Source organism: Nuphar pumila, chromosome 2, assembly GCF_984573655.1.
Source record: "Nuphar pumila chromosome 2, dmNupPumi1.hap1.1, whole genome shotgun sequence".
Classification (NCBI taxonomy): domain Eukaryota; kingdom Viridiplantae; phylum Streptophyta; class Magnoliopsida; order Nymphaeales; family Nymphaeaceae; genus Nuphar; species Nuphar pumila.
Window position 1 is genome coordinate 70,487,442 of NC_143250.1, and position 24,651 is coordinate 70,512,092.

The following is a 24,651-nucleotide window of genomic DNA, read 5'->3' on the forward strand; positions in this document are numbered from 1 at the left end:
GCAGACGAGCGAGGGAGAGTCGGGAGGCGGTGAGGGAGAAGAGACAGCGAGGGGGAGGGTTTCGTATTTGAAACCCCCCCCCTGCCTTATCTTTTTAAAGGCACGAGGGAGGCGGTGCCTCCATTGGGTCCGGGTCGGGTCCGGGTCCAGATCCGACCCGAATCCTAACCATTTTTTTTTTTTTTTAACGGGTTGTTACATCCTACCCTCCTTAAAAATAATTTCGTCCGCGAAATTTTTATTCCTTACACTGGTCAAAATACAAGTCAGGGTATTTTTCCCTGATATCCGACTCGGGCTCCCATGTACATTCATTTATTCCATGGTGTTGCCAACGTACTTTTACAAGAGAAATCGTCTTCGATCTGAGCACTTGGTCTCGACGGTCAACGATTGCCACTGGTCTTTCCTCGAACGTCAAGTCCTTTTGGATATCCACATCATCATAATGAATGATGTGTGATGGGTCGTGAACGTATCTTCTCAGCATAGATACGTGGAAGACGTCGTGGATCTGAGCGTACTGAGGAGGCAGCGCAACACGATAAGCCGCCTCACCGATCCGATCCAGGATCTCAAAAGGTCCGACGAACCGGGGACTCAGCTTTCCTTTCTTCCCAAAACGGAAAACGCTCTTTGTAGGAGATACCTTAACAAAAACCATATCTCCTGTTGAGAACTCCAGCTCTCTACGTCGACGATCAACGTAACACTTCTGCCGACTCTGCGCGGTACGCAAACGTTCCCTGATCATCTGCACTTGCTGAGTATAGTGCTGTAGCACTATAGGTGAATCTAACATCCGCTCACCAACCTCATCCCAGTAAACAGGTGATCGACAAGGCTTCCCGTACAAAGCTTCGTACGGGGCCATACCGATACTCGCATGATAACTATTATTGTACGCGAATTCTGCCAACCCGGTATGAGAGTCCCATTCTCCCTTCCAGTCTAACATGCACGCTCGCAGCATGTCCTCCAAAGTCTGAATCGTGCGTTCAGATTGTCCGTCGGTCTGAGGGTGGAAAGCGGTGCTGAATTTCAGTTTCGTGCCCAAGGCCAACTGCAGTTGTCCCCAAAACCTGGAGGTGAACCTCGGGTCACGATCGGAGATGATTGACACAGGAACACCGTGCAATCTCACAATCTCCCTGACATAGAGATCTGCCAAGCTGTCCAGGGACTGACTGAGCCGAATAGGGAGGAAATGCGCCGATTTAGTGAGTCGATCCACGATCACCCAAATCGCATCGTGTTTCCTCCGCGTCCTTGGCAAACCGACGATGAAGTCCATCGTGATGTCCTCCCACTTCCATTGTGGAATCTCCATCTGCTGCATCACTCCGCCTGGTCGCTGGTGCTCGATCTTAACCTGTTGGCAAGTCAAACACTTCGAAACGTATTCGGCTACGTCCCGCTTCATTCCACTCCACCAATATCTGCGCTGCAAATCTTTGAACATCTTTGTGCCGCCCGGGTGAATCGTGTACCTGGACTTGTGGGCTTCAGCGAGAATCTCATCTCTCAAAATAGGGTCTTTTGGCACCCAGAGACGATCCTTACGCCATACACCTCCTGCTCGCATTACAGGTTGAACGGTGGATCCTGCTCGCTCTTCATGGCTTGAGCTCGTGCTTACCTACGCAACTGACATACGAGGACCGTCACCTCTTAAGGTAGGGGAAGATTGCACAGAAGAGTTGGACAATTGAATTGAGTTCAATTAACTAAAAAGGACAATTAAATAAATATATATGCATATATATATATCATATATATTTATACGAGTACGCATTTAACTCAAGGACGCGGTTTCGCGATCCTTGTCATTTACTTTGCCGTTGCGCATCGCGCACAGGTTTTGTGTTGCACTCCTATTTACAGTTTCGGCTTTCTGTTTTAGCATGATTACATGCTTGACTCAGGTGTGTGAATCAAATCGTTAGCGATTTGAGTTAGTGATCATGTTTTGGACCTTCTACGGAAGGGTGAGCTTTTCTGAGAAGGTATGACGCCTTAGTGCGTCATAACCGGTGACGGTTAGCCGCGTAAGACTTTGAGAGATGAGGATAGATTAAGGTCGTTCAGGACAAAACGTTGGTTAGAAGTAGCTAGTGACAAACTATGTCATGGTGGTGATTAGATGCAGAGACCTCGTTCTAGGAACGAGGACAAGCTTGTTGCGTAGTAGTTCACAGCTTACGATCAAATGGATCGTATGCTGCGTTGGTCAGTTGCACTGCTTACTTGCGTTGAACTGCTTACTGTTTGCACTACTTACGCATTTGCACTGCTTACTCGCTTGCACTACTTACTCGCTCGCACGCCTTATTCGCTTGTACTGCTTACGTGTTTGCACTATTCACCTGCTTGCATTGCTTACCTGTTTAACTGCATATCTGCTTTAAACTGCGTAGCCTACTGAATTAAATGTACTTAATTCAGTTTCCTGTTAGTCTCTCTTGTGCACCTACTAGTTTTTCGCGAAACTAACCCATTCTATGGGTACAGGTGATGTTTAGGTACTCTACGGGCGATGGCGCGATTGCAAGATGGCTTCAAGACTTCTTCTTCCTGCTCTTAGCTCGCGTCCTGGACGCTTGGGTTTGTATCGGATTTCCCTTAGGATATCTGAATTTTTGTGCGTTTTGGTTCTTTTAGCTAACGTGCCCAGAGTTGTCAGCTTGCCTTATGATTTATCAAAGAAAAATCTTCCGCTGATTTCATAAACCAACTCTGAAGGAAAGAGATATTTTTAGTCTCTTGCCTGTTTTTTTTTGTGAAAAGGTTCGCAAGTTTGAAATTTGGGGCGTTACACACGCAGAGTTCCACATTTGAGTAGTGTGATCCTCCACAGTCTCACACGCTACAAAACTAGGCAATCATGATAGGTTTTGTGATTATCAATCCTTTTGAAACATCAATGCATTTTTCTTCTTACTTCTTCCTCATGTTCATTGGTCAATTTCTGCCTCTATTCACTTCCACATGTTTTAATTAATGGATTCTAATGCTTGCAAGATTTTCCCTCTTCACATCATCAATCTCATTTCTCCTTGACATCAAAGTACAGTCAACTGCAATGAATGGAGAAAATAAACCATGAAAGGCACTATGTATGAGTTGGTTATGAAACTATTTTCAATCTTTTGTGTAAGATTGCAGTGCATGCACACAAACATGCTCATTTGAAATTTTCCATGTCATCAAAAATAATATTGTGAGATTTTGTTGAGATATTTCAATAGTTACCAGAAACATGAAACAAGTAATTTTTAAAAATTTAGTCCATAGCTTACATTTTTGTGAGATTTTCCTGACAGTAACAAAATCTTTTAACATCATCCACTAATTCTTGAGAAAAACATTCATCATTATTTATGTAATATTGCAAGGAACATTAGTCTTGTAACATGTCTGCCCATTCTATTCACAGTTGGAGTTCCCTAAATTTAGGCATATGGTTACCTTCTTTCATCCATTTCATACAAGAAGATACTAGAGCAGTAAACCAGGGAAAGAAGAGCAAGATTTCATGCCTCTCACAACAGGCCGGTGTTGGTGAGATGAAGCAGGAGACTTCCATCCCGTGCAGAAAGAGAGTTTGAGAAAAAAACAGTAAAATGAGTGAGGACTTCAAATCCATTGTTTGAGCTTCCTTTCAAAATCTTGATGTGTCAAAAGAGGGAAGGACAAAGTGGGAAGTAGGAAGGTGATCTCACTGTAGTGAATTATTATAGGACACTAGCATCTGATCATAGAAATTTGCCCAAATTTCTTCCAGAAATCTTTGTTCCATTGTGTTAGAATTCTCATTGCCTTCTTTTCACCTTAGTACCTTACACAACTCATCATCGATAAAACTGGCTACAACCTGTTGGGTTTCCATCTTTGTGCTTTTCTTTTTCCATAGTAGAGGTTGTTTTTCCGTTCCCATTAAAAGGATTTAGACCCAAGAAATGAAGAGGGTTTTTCTTTGACCCTTATTTGAGGAGGTTGGTTGACAATGTTGGCTAGCCCATAAAACTTAAATGCTCACTCACTTCAAAGGAGAGCCTTCAGTCTTGTTCATGTACAGACTTCAAACGAAAGGAAAATTATTTGCAATTAGAGTAAAAGAAAATAGCAAATAGGGTATAATGCCTGTGCTGCCAGTTTCATGTAACCAAGGGCCATACTCCCTTATGTAGTGATAAAAAAAAAGCAGAAACGTAAACTTGCAATAATAAGTGCCACGTCGAGAGTAAATTTTAGATCCTTTATCACGTAGTAATTGAGTGTGCTGGATCTGGGTAGCAGGTCACAAAACCTAAGTAATCTAGTATGGTGGTTAGGATTAATCGAACTAAAATTTCTCTGATATGCTTTGGATTTCAGATGGGTTACAGTTTGCTGCCCAAAGTAGTCAACCCAGTTACTTTGCTTCATCATAAACTGCAATCAAGCTAATCCATCCTAAAAGATAAATACAAGACTGCTTTAAATTAGATGCATGCCTTGGAAATTGCCAAAATCATTTTATGCAAAATCTCAGGTTTAAAATAGAAGGTTATCTCCCAAAAATTTAGATTCACAAGGGAAAAATGTTCAGTCAGATATTCTATAACTACCAATCCTATAAAAGCTCACTTGAACTGGCACTCTGCCAAATGGGCTTGTCACAGAGAAAGAAAGTGTAAGAAGAAGAGCAACATCCTCTTCACAAGGATGTGCCTTCAATCCACAAGGAAAAGCTATTCCACAACCACAACTCAAAACCTAGAGAACGACGTGGCTTCTTGTAAAAACCAAAAAAAAAAATGATTCGGGCCGGATCCGGACCCGACCTGAGGCTACCGCTTCTTGCTGCCTTTAAGAGACAGCGAGGCAGGAGAAGGGTTACGAAACCAATTCACCTCTCCTGCTCTCTCTCTCTCTCTCTCTCTCTCTCTCTCTCTCTCTCTCTCTCTCTCTCTCTCTCTCTCTCTCTCTCTCTCTCTCTCTCTCTCTCTCTCTCTCTCTGCACCGCCTCCCGTCTCCGTCCCCTGTCCTTCAGCCGCCGGCGAGCCAGCCCGGAGACCCCTGTCAACACGCCGCCACCTGCGACCTCACGTCCGATCGCCCCGGAGCTCCTCCAGCGACCCCCCAGGTACGCCGTTTCTCCTCTCCCTCCCCTTTTCTTTGCTTCTCCCCCCTTTTTTCTTTCCTTTGCTGGCAGGGAGCCGCTCCCTGTGTCGGCTTGCCTTTCCAGCAGGGGGCTCCGCCCCCTGCCTTTTGTGAATTTCCCGGCAGAAGCGGAGCCCCTGCCTCTTTCTTGTTTTTCCGGCAGAGGCTTTGCCTTTTGTTGTTTTTTCGGCAGGGGGTTTTGCCCCCTGCCTCCTGTGGTTTTCCGGCAGGGAGCTCTGCCCCCCCTGCCCCCTGTTAAAATATAGTATGCGTATGGATCTGGATCCAGATCCATATGCACGTTAAATAGAACACGCAGAATGATGTTTCATTAATGGCAATTCTGTAATATCATTGTAATATCATCCCATTGTATCTTTGCTTATGTTTATAAGAATTAGGGCTTGGAGGTCGTACGTGTTCTGCCGCCCCAGCTTTGTGCTTCTCTCTTTCTCTCTGTTTCCTGTGCAGGTGAGGCATGAAGCAAACCTATCTCTCACTTGTTTTCTTATATGGTATCAGAGCCAACGACTTTGGAACCCGACCAGCCACACATTCAACGAGATCTGAAAAGGCAGCCGTGAAGACTCCTTCATCCTATTCTTCGGCTGCGTCTCTTCCTTCTTTCTTCAACATCGTCTGTCAATATCTTCTTCAACATCGGCTGCATCTCCTTCTTCTTCTTCAACATCGGCATCGACTTCCTCTGTCCTTCTTCTTCTTCAACATCGGCATCGACTTCAACTGTCCTTCTTCTTCTTCAACATCGGCATCGACTTCTTCTGAAATCTTCAACATCATCATCTAACTGTATCTCCTTCTTCGATATCACTTCCTTTATCCACAACTGCACTTATTGTGTTCTACTTAATTGAAATCAGAGTTTTTTGTGCAACGTCTATAGGCCGACTATAACATATTACATTCTCGTTCTCTCTCTCAAAAAAAAAAAAGGAATTCTCTTTCAAGGTATTGGTTGCACAAGTACATATTCTTATTGCAGCCCTGCTGATTGATTAAGTGATCTCAACTCAGTTTGCTTTCTTCAATCCTTTTTTTTTTGTTCGCCTATTTATTGTTGCCATCGATATTGTAACGCCCTGAAATTTCTTAACTTGACAATTAAAGTTTTTTGAGGAAAGTCCCTAAAAGTTTGAACTTTGTTGTTCTGAAACCCCTTCAAAAAGTATCTTTCTATTTTGAAAATCAAGTTTTTTGCAAATCCCATGCACGTTAGCTCGACAATCCAAACATGACCACGACGATGAATAGCAGACAACTGAAAAGAGTACTAAATCCTTAATAAAAAGTCATTGTACAAGGAAAATCAACAGGAGGCCCAGCCCCCCCCCCCCACAAATTTAAAACAAAAACTCAAAACTCAAAACCCTACAACGACAGCCAGAAATTTGGAAGGAAAAGTATAGCCTCGAGCCACGTCGCATGCACCGTTGTCTGCCTCTCGCCGCTACTCATCACCTGCCCATAAAAATGGGTCAGTCTCGCGAAAAACTAGTAGGAGTGTAAAAAGAACAAGAACAACTAGCAGGTAAAGCACTTAAGCATATCATAACAACAATAATGAGAAAAGATATATTGCACAGGAAAACTCACTCATATGCTAGCACGTAACACCACAAGTATGCAAAAACAACAGCTAAAGGGTGAGCATGCTTAATTTGGTTATCACTTGTTAACAGGCCATGTGGGTATGTATATGGCACACGAGCCGAAACAATCGAGACCAATCTGAAGGTTCATTATGTCATGTATCTTAAAATACCTCAGTTGACTGACTGAATCCTATCCTAAAGGGATGGCCGGTGGTCGAGAGAGCAAGCCTCCCCAAAGGCCCAGTAGGGATGCATCCAACTTCTGCAGAAGTGTTAGGCTATCTAGTACAGCCTCTTTCCCCTAACCTCCGATGACTGGGGAAGCCGAGTCTTTTGCCCGTAAATAGCCATTAATGGCCTGTCCATCGGAGTTGGTACCCTTCGTCCTCTCTCTGGACGAAGCTAAGTCGAATCGAGCGCGACTGGGGTTTCTTAACCGTCGTCTCATTCTTCATGCCCTGGTCCATTGGACCCAAATGAGCATCTTGCCTGCGAAGGCGCCTGAGACCCTTTTAGGTGTATTCTTAATCAGTATCATTGCACAATCGAGGCCTAATCTGCCTCGCGGTACTCCTTGCACTGTGCCAACTATGTTAGCACTGCAATAGTTCCCAAAAACCAAACGTTTGCCTAAACTCAAGAAACAGCAGCCCTTCGTGCAACGAGGGTCTTGTCTCGAGTTAGGAAATCTAGTATCTCATTTCGTAACTCACTGCAGAGTTCGAACGTTGATACTTGTGTTCTCACGCAAGGCTAAGCTCTGTTGTCGAATCCCGACTAATCCATGTCAGGGTTGAGACCACGACAATAAAAAGGAAGAGTCACATATATATGTATGAAATAGCAGAAACAACAACAAATGAAATCAACAGGGACCAGGATCGCGAAACCGCGTCCTTGAAGTAAAAGACAAGAAAGGAAAGTGCAAAAAGAAAAGCCTTGGCACATATAGCGCGATGACAACGAAAAGTACTGTGCAGAAAGGAAACGGGACCAGGACCGCGAAATCGCGTCCTGAAAGTAAAAAACAATAAAGAAAGGTACACAAAAAGGAAAGCCTTGGCACATATAGCACGATGGCAACGAAAAGTAAAGTGCAATAAAAAGTAAAGTGCAGGAAAGGACGTACGCATATAACAACAACAACAACAACAACTACGCCTTCATCCCAAAACAATTGGGGTCAGCGATATGAACCAAAAAAGAAATTCATTTTGGGTCTTCCACATGAATCCTTTTCCTCCAATCATTTCTATCCAACGCCATGTCCTCGGTGAGGTTCAAAGCATTCATATCCTTTCCTATCATCTCCATCCAAGTCTTCCTAGGCCTACCCCGACCTCTTTTAACTAATATATTTTCCCATTTCTCCAACCTTCTAACTGGAGCATCATTAGGCCTTCGCCGAATATGTCCAAACCACCGTAAACGATTCTCTCGCATCTTATTTTCAATGGGTGCAACACCTACCTTCTTACGTATCTCTTCGTTCCGAATCTTATCTTTTATTGTATTTCCACACATCCATCTAAGCATCCGCATCTCAGCTACACTCATTTTTTGAATATGATGTCTCTTGGCAGCCCAACATTCCGTACCATATAGTAAAGCGGGTCTAATAGTCGTCCTATAAAACTTTCCCTTCAACCGCAATGGCATTCTACGATCGCACAGCACTCCAGTAGCACTTTTCCATTTCATCCACCCAACCTTTATCCTATGATTTACATCTCCATCAATTTCTCCATACTTTTGAATGATGGATCCCAAATATTTGAAATAATCATTCACCGGTATATCTTGCTCACCAAGCTTCACTACACTCCCATCACTACTTCGTTGCTTACTAAACCGACATTCCATATACTCAGTCTTACTCTTACTCAACTTAAAACCTCTAGCTTCCAATGTCTGTCTCCATAATTCTAACTTAGCATTAACCCCAGCTCTAGACTCATCAATCAAAACAATATCATCAGCAAACATCAAAACAAAGGACGTACGCATATACTATATGTAAATGTTTTAATTTATTAGTTAAGTCCTTTGTTTTTAGCAGTTCATTGTTCGTGTTCTTTTTTACGCAAACCCCTACCTAGAAGGGGTGCGAGGCTCTATACGCTTGCGAGCATAAGTGATCACTGTCTCAGGCCGCGTAGCACTAGAAGGCTCTGTGGTGCAACCTGCAAGTCAAAAGGGTCAATACACCATAATACCACGAGGAACGGGTCCGGTAAGACTTGCAGTGGTACCGGACCCCAAAAACTAGGAAAGGCAGGGAGCTCAGTTCCCCGCACAAGAAGGACAGAGGCAGCAAGGCAGGGGAGGGAGCAAAGGCTTCCTGCCAAGACCACTTCAAAGGAAACAGGGCAGGGGGCAGAACCCCCCCTCCCCCCTTGACGGGAAGCAAAAAGGAGAGCAGGGGGAGCTTCGCCCCCTGCTCGAAAGAACAAGGCAGGGGGGCAAAGCCCCCTACCGAGGAGCACAAGAAGGCAAGGGCTCGCCCCACTGCCTGAAAACATAAGGCAGGGGCTCACCCCCTGCCTGAAAACATAAGGCACGGGGGGGAGGGGGCTCGCCCCCTGCCGGAAGACACAAGGCAAGGGGTGAAACCCCCTGCCAGAAAACCCAAGAAGGTAGGGGGCTCGCCCCCTGCCAGAAAACACAAGAGGGCAGGGGGCTTGCCCCCTACCGGAAACCACCACCCCTTCCTGCCAAGGCCACATGCAGAGGGGCTCGCTCCCCCTTCTCACGCGGGAAACAAAAAGACGTGGGAGAGGGGGACTCACCTGAAGGTCGCCGGCAGAGGCAGACGGTGTCGGACGAAGGTGGGTAGCAGGTGTCGGCGGGCGTCAGCGACGGCGACGGCGGGTGGCAGCGACGGTGAGAAGGAGGGAGAGAGAGGAAGAGGGAAAATCGGGGGAGCCGAGAGGGGGGGGAAAAGGGGCGTCGGGGAGAGGAGAGGCGACGGGGAGGGGAAAGCCTTTGATGCTTTCCCCCCCTCCTGCTTGCTTCATTTATAAGCAGGAAAAAGGGGGGAGCGGGCGCCGCTGGGTAGGCCCTTACGACCTACCGATAGTCGTCCCCTCACGGGGCTTGGATCCGGGTCGGATCCGGATCCGACCCGGGTCTGAGATGATTATTTTTTTTTCGATTATTACAGATATGGATTCATACTCGTCATCCAGTCCCTCTGCAAGTTTCTTAAATCAGCTTGTTACAGAAAAACTTACTCATTCTAATTTCTTAACATGGAAGAGACAAATACTTCCGTTTATACGGAGTCAGGATCTCGATGAACATCTGGATGGTTCCATTCCTGTACCACCACGGCTTATTTTGCAGGAAACAAAGGATGAAAGGTGTGATGCATTTACCAAATCTATTAAGAGTCTGGAGTATACCACTTGGAGAAAATGGGTCAATCTTTGGTTGCGTATATTACGTCAACACTCTCTCAAGAAGTGTTGGCTACTCTTTCAGATGATTGCACTGCGGCAGATTTATGGAGTAAGCTCTCTCAGATATCAGAAGCACGAGTTATGTATTTAAAGAATGAGTTTCAAAGTTTAAAGAAAGGCTCCATGACAGTTATGGAATACATAGGCCGCTTGAAGAGTATTACCGACCAAATGGCTGCTATTGGGAGTGCTATTTCAGATAAAGACAAAGTACAACAACTCCTTAATGGGTTGGGCTCTGATTTTGACATGTTTACCACAGCTTTGACATGTCTTCCTCACTTGCCCAATTTTGACGATCTTCAAGCGAAACTTCTCCAGCATGAGATGATTATGAAACAAAGGGCAGAAGGAAATGAATCAGCTCATTCTCATTCAGTTTTGGCTATGGAGACTTCTGTAGGTTTTAGACGAGGGAATGCAGGGCAGGGCATCAAGGGGGCAGAGGCCGAGGCAGTTTTGATGCCCTCGGAGGACGTGGTATCTTACCTACACCTAATATTTCGGGTGTCTCTAATGCAGGGAATCAGAGGAGAGTGCCCACTTGTTTCTTATGTAACAAAAGAGGACATGTGAAAGTCGATTGTTGGTTTAACTTGTAGAATAGAGGAAAAATAAGCAAAATTGAAAATAAAACTTCTACTGTGAACATGAAAACGCCATCTACAGATGTGCAACAACTTTTGTTATCAGCATTGTCACAGATGACGATCAAGCAAAATGAGCAAGGTGAGTGGTACGTTGATTCTGGTGCTGCTACTCATATCACGGGTAATGCAGGTAAGTTATCTCACTTATTGCCTTATTTTGAAAAAGGTAGTATAGTTACGGGAGATGGAACTTATCACTCCATTAGTCATACTGGCAGTGCACATATCCCTATGTCAAAGTCCTCACTTCATTTGTCTAATGTCCTCCTTGCCCCTAATATTAAAAGGAACATTGTTTCTGTGGCAAAACTTGATGATATGAATTCTTCCGTCGAATTTACTCCCTCTTCTGTTTATGTTAAGGATCTACGAATGAAGGAGACGTTCCCTAAGGGGGAGCGTCAAGGAAACATGTACGTCTACAAGGAGATTCCCTCAGTGTCTTCGTCTTCAGTCTCAGTTCTCTAGTTGAAGTCGTCTAAGCATTCTTCAGTGTCTTCGCCTTTAGAGCCTTTGTTTTTCCCTTCATTGAAAGTTTTTAATTCATCATATCAATGTAATAAGCCAGACATTTGGCACAGTCGCTTGGGACATTGTAGTCGAGGCTTTATTGAAAATCTTGTATCTGATGGTCTTCTTCCAGAGTCTAGTTTATGTTCATTTTTAGAAAGTAATAAATGTTCCTCATGTGAACTCTGCAAAAGTCATGTTCTTTCGTTTCATATCATTAATAAAAGAGCTTCAAGGCCATTGGAGATTATTTGTTCCGATGTTTGGGGACCTGCACCTATTCCTTCTCTTTCTGGCAGTCGTTACTATGTTATCTTTGTTGATTCTTATTCCCGTTATACTTGGATATATTTCTTGAAACATAAGCATGAAGTTTTCCAAATATTTCGGGAATTTCATTTGATGGTCAAAACCAAGTTTTCCTGTGATATTGTGCATTTACAATGTGATAGTGGAGGAGAATATTCATCGAACGAGTTTATTGCCTTTCTTCGGGATAAAGGAATAAGTCGACAGGTTTCTTGCCATCATACCCCTCAACAATATGGGGTTGCAGAGAGGAAACACAGGCATATTGTCGAGAGTGCGATGAGCATGTTACATGATAGCAATGTGCCTGTTAGTTTCTGAACAGAAGTTTTTCACACATCTGTTCATGTCATAAATCCTAGTTGCCACCAGTTCGTAGATTATGAGTTGTATGCAATCACATCAATCATAAGAGATGCAAGCCAACAAGTGCTATGCTACAATAAGCACCAAACAGTTCGACCAAGGGGTAAAGCAAGTCACATGCTAATATGTAGCAACTGGCATAATGTTATTATTATAAGCATTTAACTAGTATGAGAAGTTCCTTATTACTCCGCAAAGAACTGCGTAAGCAGTTTAACAAACTAGAGTAACGCCTCGATAGGCGGGTACAACTCAACGAGTAACATACTGAACTATTGGGCAAGCAAGCAATCGACCAGTGTGAACAGACTTTATGTTTCGATATTACTGGTCTGCGAGTACGCGCAGGCAAAACGTAGAAACAACTGAGACTAGTTCGGGCGTCTGTTATTCTATATATTTTCAATAACGCGAATAGCTAGTTGAATCCGCTCCAAAGGGGATGGCTTTAGCCGAGAGAGGATTCCCCAAAGGCTAAAAAGCAGTGTCACGGATGCATCCAACTTCTGCAGAAGTATTGAGCTAACTTGTGTAGCCCCTTTCCCCTTAACTCCAATGACTGAGGAGGCCGGATCATTACTCGTGGGGTGGTTGTTAACAACCTGTCCATTAGAGTTTTGTATTGCTATGTCCTCTCCCTTGACAGAACAACCAGAAGCGAATGGGTGCGTTAGGGGTTGCTTAACTAACGACCCATCCTATGCTGTGGTCTTTAAACCACTCAAGCATCTTGCCTGTGAAGGCGAATGTGAGGCCATTTATGTGATTACAGCATTTTGCATTTAGCACTGTTCGAGGTCGCAAGATCGTCTCATCCGATCATCGCAGTATTAGACGTGTCGTGCACGACTACAAGTACTCTAGGATGAAGGGGGTATAGCTCCTCAATAGAAGCCTCAACAGGAGTGTTTCACAAAGATGTAAAGTTTATCAACTTTACTTTATCTTTTGAAACAAGAGTACCTTGTGCCAACATTATGCATGTGATTATCTCGAATCTCATCCGCTATCGGGGTATCTAAATGTCTCGCATGACTCGATACCGGCTTCGATAGACGGGATACGAGTTTCTCAACAGAACACCCGCTAAGAAGTTCGCTCGAACCCCCAATTCGGGATCACCCGAGATATGCCGAAAAGGCGAACAAAACCAGCCAATCACATCCTTCCAAATGCTTCGATTTGGGGCAGTCTTTGATGCTTTTGCACAGGTTCCTAAAATCTCAAGTCGACTCTGCAGGACTGCGCACACGAAGAGCCAGGATCCTTGCAATGTATCCCTCTCCTTAGATGAAGGTGTATCGCCAGCTCCCGACTGAACTCTTGTCGCAAGAGGGAGTGATAGATGTCTCTTGCATCCTCCACGAGGATGCCTTAAACGCGTATGCAATGAGTGAAAACCTGAGCATCATCTGCAATAACAAGACAGTAACAACACATATGCAAAAGCAAGAGCCTGGGACGGCAAAGTAAAGACTGTAAGCAGGAGTGCAACGCAAAACCTTTGCGCGATGCGCAACGGCAAAGTAAAGACTAAGCAGGAGTGCAACGCAGAACCTTTGTGCGATGTGTGACGGCAAAGTAAAGACTAAGCAGGAGTGCAACACATAACGTTTGTGCGATGCGCGATGGCAAGTAAAGACTGTAAGCAGGAGTGCAATGCAAAACCTTTGCGCGATGCGCAACGGCAAAGTAAAGACTAAGCAGAAGTGCAACGCAGAACCTTTGTGTGATGCACAAAGACAAAGTAAAGGACCAGGATCGTGAAACCGCGTCCTTGAGTTAAATAGATACTCGTATAAATATATATATATATTTATATATATTTATTTCTTTAATGGTCCCTTTTTACTTAATTGAACTTAATTCAATTGTCCAAGTCTTCCGTGCAATCTTTCCCTACCTTTGAGAGTTGCAAGCTTGCGGGCGTCTGCGAGTGTAAGCGATGGACAACTCGGGTCGCAAAGCGCGAGCAGGATCCGTCGCACGAGCTGCAAAAGTAACAATCTTAGCAAGCTAATACCAAAAATAGAAGGCATTGTCGTCGTCCTGACGTAAGGGAAGCAGAGGCAGGGGCATCGTGCCCTTGCGCACCAGCTATAAGCGCAAGAAGCAGGAGCAGGGCCGCGAGCCCCTGCTAACCTGCTATCAGCAACCAACGAGGAGGCAGGGGGTTGCACCCCTACCCTCAGAAAGCAAAGGGGTAGGCAGGGTTGCGCCCCTGCCTGACAAAATAAAAGAGAGGCAAGGGAAAAGCCCCTGCTTGTCATCAACGAAGGGGAGGCAAGGGACTTCACCCCTGCCTGACGAACGTGCAAAGAGGCAGGGTCTAGTCCCCTACCCGTTGGCCACAAAGGGGGAGGCAAGGGGGCGGCTCGAGACCCTCCCCCTGAACAACGGGGGTGCAGGGAGGGGCTTGGCCCCTCCCCTGCCGTAACAGAAAGCAGGGAGTAGGGCTTGACCCCTCCCCTGCCGTAACAGAAAGAAAGGAGGGGTTGTGCCCCTCCTCTGCCGTAACAGGGAGCAGGGAGTAGGGGCTCGACCCCTCCCCTGCCGTAACAGAAGCAGGGAGGGGTCGTGCCCCTCCCCTGCCGTAACAACGAGCAAGGAGGGGGCTCGACCCCCTCCCCTACTGTAATAGGGAGTAGGGAGGAGGCTCAGCCCCTCCCCTGCCGTAACGAAAGCAGGGAGGGTGCTCAGCCCCTCCCTTGTCATAATGGACCGACAGGCAGGGGCTTTTGCCCCTGTCGATCGACGAAAAGAAGAAAAGGGGGGAGAAGAGACGGACGAAGAAGGAGAAGAGGGACGAGGGGAGCATACATGGAGGTCGTCGGAGCGGAAGGCGATGGCGGTGGGTCATCGGCGCCTTCGCAGCCGAGAGAAGGAGGTGGCCGACAGTGAGTCTGGGGGGTCGTCGGGTAGAGAGGCGTCGCCGGCGAGTCGCAAAGGGAAGGCTGTCGCCGGTAAGGGTGGGCTCCGGCGGTGCTGTCGCCGGTGAGTGTGCTTGCTGACGACAGCGGGTCGATGCGTGGGGAAAGAGGGTGAGTATCGGGGAGAGAGAACGAGAGAGGAAGAAGGGGGCGGGGGTTCTCTTTGAAACCCCTGCCTCGCTGTCTTCAGAAAACACGGGAGGCGGTGCCTCTATTGGGTTCGGGTCGGGTCCGGATCTGACCCGAATCCAAGCTTAACTTTTTTTTTCTCCGATTATTACACCCCAAACCCCCTGCCAAAACCCTTCTCATAGGCGGCAGGGGTTTTACCCTTGCCGACCTGTCGGCAAAGTGGCAGGGGCTAAAGCCCCTGCCGGACGGCCATTCCCTGCAGTAAAAGACTGACAAGCAGAGGCTTTTGCCCCTGTCGATCGACGGAAGGAAGAAGAAAAAAAAAGGGGAAGAGGAGGCAGCAGAGGGGTGCGCACCTAGACTGCCGACCTTGGGTTTCCGGAAGGGAGCTCGGGTCGGGGTCGCCTGTGTCGATCCCGTCAACAGGAGAAGACAGAAGAGGTGAGGGGTGGTTACCTGAGGGCTGTCGGACGGAAGGTCGCCGGCATTGGCAGACGGGCGAGAGAGAGCGTTGGGCGAGAGTGAGAGAGAAACAGAGAGGGGAAAGAGGCAATGGCGAGGGTTGTCGGGGGGTCTCCGGTGAGCAGAAACGAGAGGGGGTTGGGGGAGAGAGAGTGCAGAGAGAGAGAGAGAGAGCAGAGGGGAAGGAGGTTTCGAGAGACCTCCCCCCCTTTGTCGTTGTGTGCTTTTATAAGCATGCAGCCGACTAAGCACCCTGACGGGTCCGGATCCAAAAAAAAAAATTCCCGAGGGTTTTACATCACAAGTTCGAAACCCATGGGTGGTGTCTCTTGCCGTAGGGTTGAAGCTGTGCATACTCCCCGGCAGCCAGAGAGGACCTCATGGGTTTTAAGCCAATGTGCGGTTGGTGATGAAGTGTTTTTTCCCTTGGCCTATCCAAAAGAAAAAAAAACAGATACATAGCAGCCTAAATAGACGTGCTAACTCCAGGAAGAACGTGAGTGAGCTCTAACAAAGGTAACTCTTAGAGTGCACTAAGGAACCAAGAGTCCAAATGTTAAACATGAATTATCTACACAATTCATTAGAACAAAGTCATAGTAATTGGAATGAATGAACTCAATATGGCTATGAAAGAAAGTCTACCGATTATTATTAAAACCAAACATGTGGTGCTACTTATATAGGGTTTGCTAAATGATGCACTAATCTTGCCTCGGTAAATCCCTCAATGCAAAAGTAGAATAGATTCGTGAGATATTTTCATTATCAGATTCACAAGACCTGCTGGTTGGACCATAAGTAATAACCATTCCCACTAGTTGAACAATGCAACTCATAAAAAGGAAAAAAGAATGGCAACCAGTGATTTAACTGAAAACTTATGAAGCCACATATACAATTCTAAATCATTCAAAAATGATGTCTGCATCTATTATATAGCTAAGAAACCAAAGATTTTCAGTTGAAACAAAACAACAAATAACCAGAAATAGTTGCACTGAAAATTTTATTCGTTATAGTAGGATAATGTGGTCTTACTGTCAATCCTTAAACGTTCTAAAATCACATCTTGTTCTTGTCGCAGACTTCGATCAGCCTGAAGGTTGCAGATCAGTATGATTCTTAGTCAAAATTCAGCTAGGCAGAATTGGTTTAAAATGTCAGAAGACCTGGACAAACTGGCATAGACACAATATAATTGGCATATACCTCATATGCATGTGTACAGGAAGAGTTCAGATGTCAAAAAATCACAGTAAGAATGTATAAAATCTAATGTAGAAAAAAGCTCTTGAATTGTCATAAACATTTTCTGGAAGATCATGAGAATTCGCCAGATAAAAAAGGCTGGCAGCAACAGCTTTTCTGACCAAAAATCATTTCTCTGTTTCTGGTTGCAAGATGCCCCCATCATATTCACCACTACAAGGATGAGTGTCAATAGCGGTGACTCTTTAGCGACGACATAAAAAGTCACCGCTATTGAGTGAGCAATAACGGTGACTTTAGATATCCCCGTGAATACTTGGCCCCGAACAAATGTCCCATTATGGACATGTCTATAATGGCATCTTAAGATATCGCCGTTATAGGTATGTTTATAACAGCAACATTATATGGCCGTTAACTATGTCGCCATTATAAACATACCTATACTGGCGACCTTAGCTATCTCCGTTAGAGGTATGTTTATAACGGTGATATTATATGGCCACTATGAGGATGAGGGTCAATAGCAGCAACAATTTAACGGCGATAATAAAAGTCGCCATGATTGATCAACTACGGCACACATGTCACCGTTATAAACATACCTATAAGAGTGACTTTATATATTCCGTTAAAGCTACATCTTTAACGGCAACATTATTTGGCCATTAAATATTGCCGTTAAAAATATTTTAACGGCAATATTTAAGATCATCTCGCCGTTATAGGGTGAGTCGCCGCTAGTGGTGTTCTGGTGAGATTCGTGGCTGGTGTTAGGTCACACATTAACGGTGACCAATAAATGTCACCGTTATTACTCAACTAAGGCCAAAAATTGGCGGCCATTATTTGTTGCCGTTATAGACCTATAGCAGCGACAAATAGGCCAATAGTGGCGAGAAACGTCGCCGCTATTACCCTCATCCTTGTAGTGCACAGTGAAAATGCAACATAGAGCATCCAAGTCAGACATAGCCATTTAATTTATACCCTAAACTCTAATCAACACTTGGAATACCCACAAAAATAGTCATGTAGTCCTATTATGCACTCCCTTCACCATCTCTTTGCTATTTCATAACATGGGACCAAGAAAGGCGCTTCTAGATATCTTTGAGGGTAATGTTTTCAGTAGGATCAAGCAAGCCATAGAATTGGTCCATCCCACATTCTGATCTCTATGCAAAGGAAGTCATTTAAAATACTGACAAAGTTATTTTCTGTTTCCCACAACAATAAATTTAATATATTATAGAGCATTAAATAGGCTACATAATCATGAACTCTTTTCCCCAAACAAAAACAAAAAACACAATTTGAAAAGGTTAGAATCACCAACCTTCAATTTATATGATCTCCGCTCAACTAAGAAAACTTTCTTGATATTGTAGCAGTTTGTAAGCATGTGACTCAAATATCCCCTCCCCGCTCCAAACTCAACAACTACAGGAGTGGCTGCCTTGCTTTCAGATGAATCATCATTGTCTAAATCTATTTCATCTGATTCCAAGGGCCGTCGCAACAATTCACAGATTTCCATGTTCCCAAGAATCGATGCCTGCTGCAAAACATGTTTTTCTTGAAAGGGCAATTCTCTGCAACAATATAGCAATCAAGGGTTTCCAAAATCAGGCACAAAGATCTTTATCTTTCAATCCCTAATCAGAATAAAAGTTTGTTTAATTCTCAGATACCTTAAAAAGCCAAAAATGGACATGTACATTAATTGTATCTTGTTAAATTCAGATAAAAATGACCCAGTTTAATGCATTGGCTATGAAACAAAGGGAATATGCCAGATTCACAGGTTGCCGTGCTTTATAAACTGGTTATGCATACAATTTATCACAGGATCAGCGGCAATAATTCTACTAGAAGATATTTCTGTCGCACAGATGCAACTGTAAGACAAACATGGTGATCTGTCAATTGTAGGATCTGTCAAATCTATTAGAAGATATTTCTATGTGGCTTCTTGATTGCCTAGAGTCAGGTTGATTCCCATTGCTATAGATATAAAAATGCAATCAGTGAGATTTGGCACATCGGGTGAATATGGTAACTTCCTTTGACACATTAATTGCTTTAAATGATTTTTTTTCTTGTTAAAATGTTTAGAATTTGTCTTCAACCAAAGCCAAAAGGACAGCTTACCCTCCTGAAAGAGAGCAGCTTTTTCTTCAACGCATGAAAAAAGTGCAACCTCCTTTTTCAAGCAAAGAGCTGGAGTGCCCTCTCTGGCCCATCCCCTTCTTGGTGCTACAGTACGGTCTGCTTCAACATGGGAGTCCTGGATGAGGTCATGCATGGACTGCAAACAACTAAACCACTGCTTTGACACATGCTCACTTCAGGCTACTGAAGTTAAAGGACTTGATAGTTGCTATACGATCTACTCCACTCCATGGTCATTCATGCTTTTGTGAACTATAACGAGTAGGATTGACTAACTAACGAGCCTAGGGACCTTCCCTCCGAGTGGATATGTGCAGTATGATACGATGATCCAGAGAAGCATGTGGTTTGAGCCTATTTATCTTGTCCTAATGGAATTTGAACCAGCAGTCCTATTTTCATAATGAAAAGAGCTCAATATACATGGTACACATCGAACAGAGAGAAAAAATGACAGTAAGCTACGAGAGTTACATGGGGTGATTAATAAGAGGTCAGCTGCTGAGCAGTATAGTTGCTTTCCAGAATAAAAAATAAATGGGCTCACACTAATGTTACACATTCTTTGATTCTGAAAAGAATTACTTTCACATTGCATTACTTTGTATCATAAAAATACATACCTATCTAACTCTTTCTTCAACCATCTGTCACAAGCTTTAGGTGTCACATACGAATTCGTAATATTTGAAAAGATATCATGGTGTATAGACTTAATTTTGCCTAGGAGTGCAAAAAAATCTGGTAAAGACTTTCTATATATTGCATTTCGCTTCATGTCAGAAGTAATAACTGAATCTCTGGAAGAAGATTTGGATGACAGCTCGCTGTGGCTTTCACTGCCTTCCAGTACAGCACTATATTCAGAAGCTTCTGATGCAACAGTATCACAATGAACAATCCCTCCATCTTCATCCTCTTCTCCAGAATTAATACCCTTCACGTAGAATGACTGAGTTTTCAAAGCTTGCACTTGTTTGTGTAATGGACATTTTCTGATATGAGTTTCTAGATTTTCCAGCAGGATAAAGCTGCAAAACCATGATAATTAGCTTGAACCATTGGAAAGAGCCAAATAATAGAATACTGAGGATTAATACTTGAGAAATATAACAAAACTGATGACGATGACAAAAATAAATTAATAAAAAGTATGAAACAGTTGAATCACAATAGATGAGGGACTTTGCAGTTTTTGTGTTGCAATTACTCAATCGTACATGCTCTTTAAGAAATAACTTACAATGTCATGCTTTCATATCCTTACACAATTTCCAAGAAGTCTCTTACTGCCCCCTATAGGTGGCAACTCTGTTGAAAGGCCTAAAATTGTCCATACTGAGAATTGATAGAACTCCCCTTCACATCACATTTTCCCATATTTAACTCAGACACATGAAATGTGGCCTTTAAGAATTTCGTTATTGAAAATTCTAGCTTAGGGTACCCGAACACACCTTAAGGTCACCAAGTGAGTTCTAGAAAATGTCAATGCGATCGAAATCAGGCATAAATTTGTCTCTTACTTTTCTCTCACCCAGCAGGAACTGAAAAACAGATAAGTAAAACAACAGTAAAAAAAAGTCTACAGCAAGGAAAAAGCACTTATCATTAGAATAAGCCTCTTATGCTACCAGCCTAGAAGACATTAAATTCATTCCTTGGATGATAAGTGAAATATATCTTTTAGACTTTTACCATCAACCTGTTATAATAGATTCACTGGAAGATTAAGGTACATAATGAATTATATGAATTATAGAGAGTTTCTCCAAGATTCCAACATGTTCTAGAATGGCAAAATCTGAAAAGTGAAAACTCAATAGGTTAAATGTACAAAGGCAAAACAAGATTCAATTGTTTCTCCTAGATGCTAAGATCAACAACTATCATAACAACAATTTTAGACTGAAATGATATTTGGTACAATAGAAAAAAAAGTTGGAGACAGATCGTAAAGCTTACACACAAACACACACACATACATATATATACATATAGAGAGAGAGAGAGATGACAGCTTAAATGCTATCACATCCCGTTGTTCTAGCACATCAAGAGGTTTATATCACTGCACCAATATCGGCGATATTTTGAAAATATCGCGAGAAATACCAATATTGTAAGGTAGCCCATATTATAGGTAATATCTCGCGATATTTTCAAAATACTGCCAGAAGACAAAATATTGTGATATTATCACGATAATATCACGATATTTTTGGGGAAAACTCTTTTTTTTAATTTTAAGTTTGCATTTCCTATTTTTTTGTTTCTTTTATATTTTAAAAGCTTTAAAACATGTTTCTTTATATTTTTAGAAGAAAAATAATGCAAAACTTATTATTTTCTTAGCTTTTATGTTGTTATTTATATTTTTTTCAAATTTTTAAACTCCCAAGATTTTCTCGAGATTTTCAACATTTGAAAATGTAACGCCCCAAAATCGTGGACTTGAAACCTTTTATGAAAAAGGTTGAAAGCTTTGAAATCAATCATTTATCAGAGTTTGAAACAGAAGTTCAGCGGAAGATCAGGTTCAAAACAGCAAATCCCTGGACTTTGGGCGCATTACAACGCAAATGCAAACGCAAACTTCCCCTTTACAAACCGATTTACAATTCAAGTATATATTTTATTGAAATGAAAAGAAGAACGAAGTTTTGGTAACACAGTTTTAGTAATCCAAAGTTTTAATCAGAAGAGATGCTTTCAAAAAAACTTTATACCACATTCATCAAACGTGTCCCCAGGAGCGCAACGTCAGGAAAGGGGCCTTGCCTTGAACACATCACGTCATCGTGCCATCGCAAGCTGTCTCAACCTGTTCACCACCTGCCCATGAAATGGGTCAGTCTCACAAGAGACTAGTAGGGGTGCAAAAGACAAGAAAGAACAAAGGCTGCAATAAGCAAGATAATCGCTAGCTCAAGCAGGAAAAAGCAAGACTGGCAGACTGACCAAACGAGCCGTGGAGTAAGCAAAGCTCTAGTAAAGCAAACAGCTACATACAAGAGCAAGAAGGATCATAGTGCTACATAAGCAACTATAGCGATCTCACAGATTCTAAAGGTGAAGAGTAACTAACTCTATCTAGCAGTCAAGCAAAGCAATAGCATAAGACAAGCATTCATAACAATGCGTACACTACATCGGCAAATGATTATACTAATAGTAAAGTATAAGTCATTGCATCATAAGCAATTCATAAGCTAATCATGATAAGAAATCATATGGTAGCAGTTATAACACAATATGTAACAACTAGCATAATGCTAGTATTATAAGCAATTGACTAGTATGAGAAGCTAGTTATTACCTAACAGAAAACTGCACAAGCAGTTTAACCAACTAGAGTAATGCATCGACAGGCGTACATAGCTCAACGAGTAGCGTACCAAACTACCGAACTAACAAGCAAGCAATCAATTCACGTCACAACACGCATATCTCATAATCATGTGTATAAGTTATATATTGTCTCATTATGAGTCCGCCATTGTGGATACGCACAAGACAAAACGTAGAAACAGTCGGAATCGATTCGGGGGTTCATTATGCTATGTATTTTATTATACCTCGAATGACTGACTGAGTTTGCTTCCTAAGGGGACGACCAGTGACCAAGAGAGTAAATCCCCAAAGGCAAACAAAGGCCCAATGGATGCGCATCCGAACTTCTGCAGAAGTGACCTGAAGGATTTTCCCTAATCTCTGATGACTGGGGAAGTCGGATCTTTGCCCGAGATTGCCATTAATGATTGTCCATCGGAGTTTTGTACCATCCATCCACTCTCTTGATGAACCGTCCCAAATGAGCATGACGGGAGGGGTTTCTTAACCGTTATCCCATTCTACATGCTCTGGTCTTTCAACCCAATTGAGCATCTTGCCTGTGAAGGCGCATGATTATCATTTATGTGAATTATACGCGCCATTGCGCGTTCAAGGCAACCACACACCTCTCATCCTACTCACCGCAGTATGCAACGTACCTGTTTAAAGGTACAACCATGAGGAGAGGGGTCAACTCATCGTGAGGGTAGAAACATCTCTTGTGATCTCAAACACGTGCCATTACACATTCGAGGTAGACATAGAGCTCTCATCCTACTCATCGTAGTACGCAACGTACATGTTCAAAAGTACAACCACGATGAGAAGGGTAAGGATCTCTCACAGGAAATCCCAACACATCTGCTTTACAGAAGTCCACAGTGAACTCATTCAAGTTCCAACTTATCATGCTCGGGTCCTTTAGACAATCGCAAGCATTCTGCCTATTAGGCGAATGTCAACATAACAAGATTAGTTCAATGTGTCAATACACGTTTAGAGGTTACTACAGACCTCTCGTCCTGCTCTTCGTAGTCCAAACATACCGTACGTGACTAAGAGTACAACTACAAGAGGAGGAGCATGAATTCCTCATAAGAAATCCAACAACAATACCTTCACCAAGAAAGGAAGGCGCCAGCTATCTGGGTTGGACCAGAAAGCGTAGAAACTAGGTCTCGCATCAGAAGTGATGTAACGCCGATCTAGCGATGGCGCAAGCACCTCGATAGGACTCTCGCCCTACTCGTGCACAGGCTCCTAAACAAGGTGATTTGAGTCGTATCGGATACGCAAACCGAAGTTGCAACACACTTCCCCCAAATACATCGATTTGGGAGATCCAGCCGCTATCTCTGCTTTACAAAGCTATACATCTCTGAAAATAGGTTTGCACCTAAGACCATCATCTTTGAATAACCGAAGTGCACAAGTGTGTGTCGTGGCTCTTAAGGCAAGTGAAACGATATACACTATACACTCGAACTGCACTCAAGGAGTGCAAGCTGACAAGGGGCAAACCCGTGCACATACTAATACAATGGTAAATCGAGGGGCAAGACTCGATGGGTGAAGCTGCACCGTGAAGGTAAAACGCGAGAGCTACACACGAGGTATGAAATCATACCTCGATCATCGAAACACACAAGCAGGCAACTACGTAAGCAACTCACGAGATATGAGATCCTATACTGACTAAGCAAGTGTAAAGGACGACTCACGAAGCATGGGATTGCACCTTGATTAAACGATAAGCGTAAGCAAGTAAAGGAGCAATACGACAAAGATAAGAATACATGCATGAGCAAAGCATATGAACGAAGTGCAGCAACAAAGTAAGGACGAACAATACATACAAGAAGTAAGTGCAAGGGAGTACGGCAACAACAAGAAAGTAAGGTACGAAAAGCAAAAGCAAGTAGTAATGTAACGCCCCAAAATCGTGGACTTGAAACCTTTTATGAAAAAGGTGGAAAGCTTTGAAATCAATCATTTATCAGAGTTTAAAACAGAAGTTCAGCGGAAGATCAGGTTCAAAACAACAAGTCCCTAGACCTTGGGCACATTACAACCAAAAAGCAGATTCCCCTTTTACAAACCGATTTGCAGTTTAAATATATATTTTATTGAAATGAAAAGAAGAACCACATTTTGGTAATACAGTTTTAGAAATGCAGAGTTATAATCAAAAGAGATGCTTTCAAAGAAACCTTATATCGCATCTATCAAAAGTATCCCCAGGAGCGCAACGTCAGGAAAGGGCATTGCCTTGAGTGCATCGCGTCATCATGCCATCGCAAGCTGTCTCAACCTGTTCACCACCTGCCCATGGAAATGGGTCAGTCACACA

At 43.4% G+C, this 24,651-nt stretch overlaps 1 protein-coding gene across 4 annotated transcripts in view; it reads right to left on the reverse strand.

Annotated features, from left to right (window-relative positions):
* Positions 1–24,651, reverse strand: part of LOC149845724 (methyltransferase) — a 134,533-nt gene that overhangs the window by 71,152 nt on the left and 38,730 nt on the right. For 3 of the 4 annotated variants that reach the window (XR_016430216.1, XM_089995942.1, XM_089995944.1), the window contains exons 3-5: positions 19,589–19,996; positions 18,130–18,385; positions 16,620–16,677 (exon numbers count right to left, since the gene is read on the reverse strand). Coding sequence is in view for 3 of the 4 variants with exons in the window: in XM_089995942.1 (XP_089852068.1) it covers positions 16,620–16,677; positions 18,130–18,385; positions 19,589–19,996 (722 nt within the window). In the remaining variant the exon portion in view is untranslated. Of the gene's footprint in view, positions 1–16,619; positions 16,678–18,129; positions 18,386–19,588; positions 19,997–20,208; positions 20,328–24,651 lie in introns of those variants that run through there. The other variant, XM_089995943.1, reaches the window with a different exon arrangement.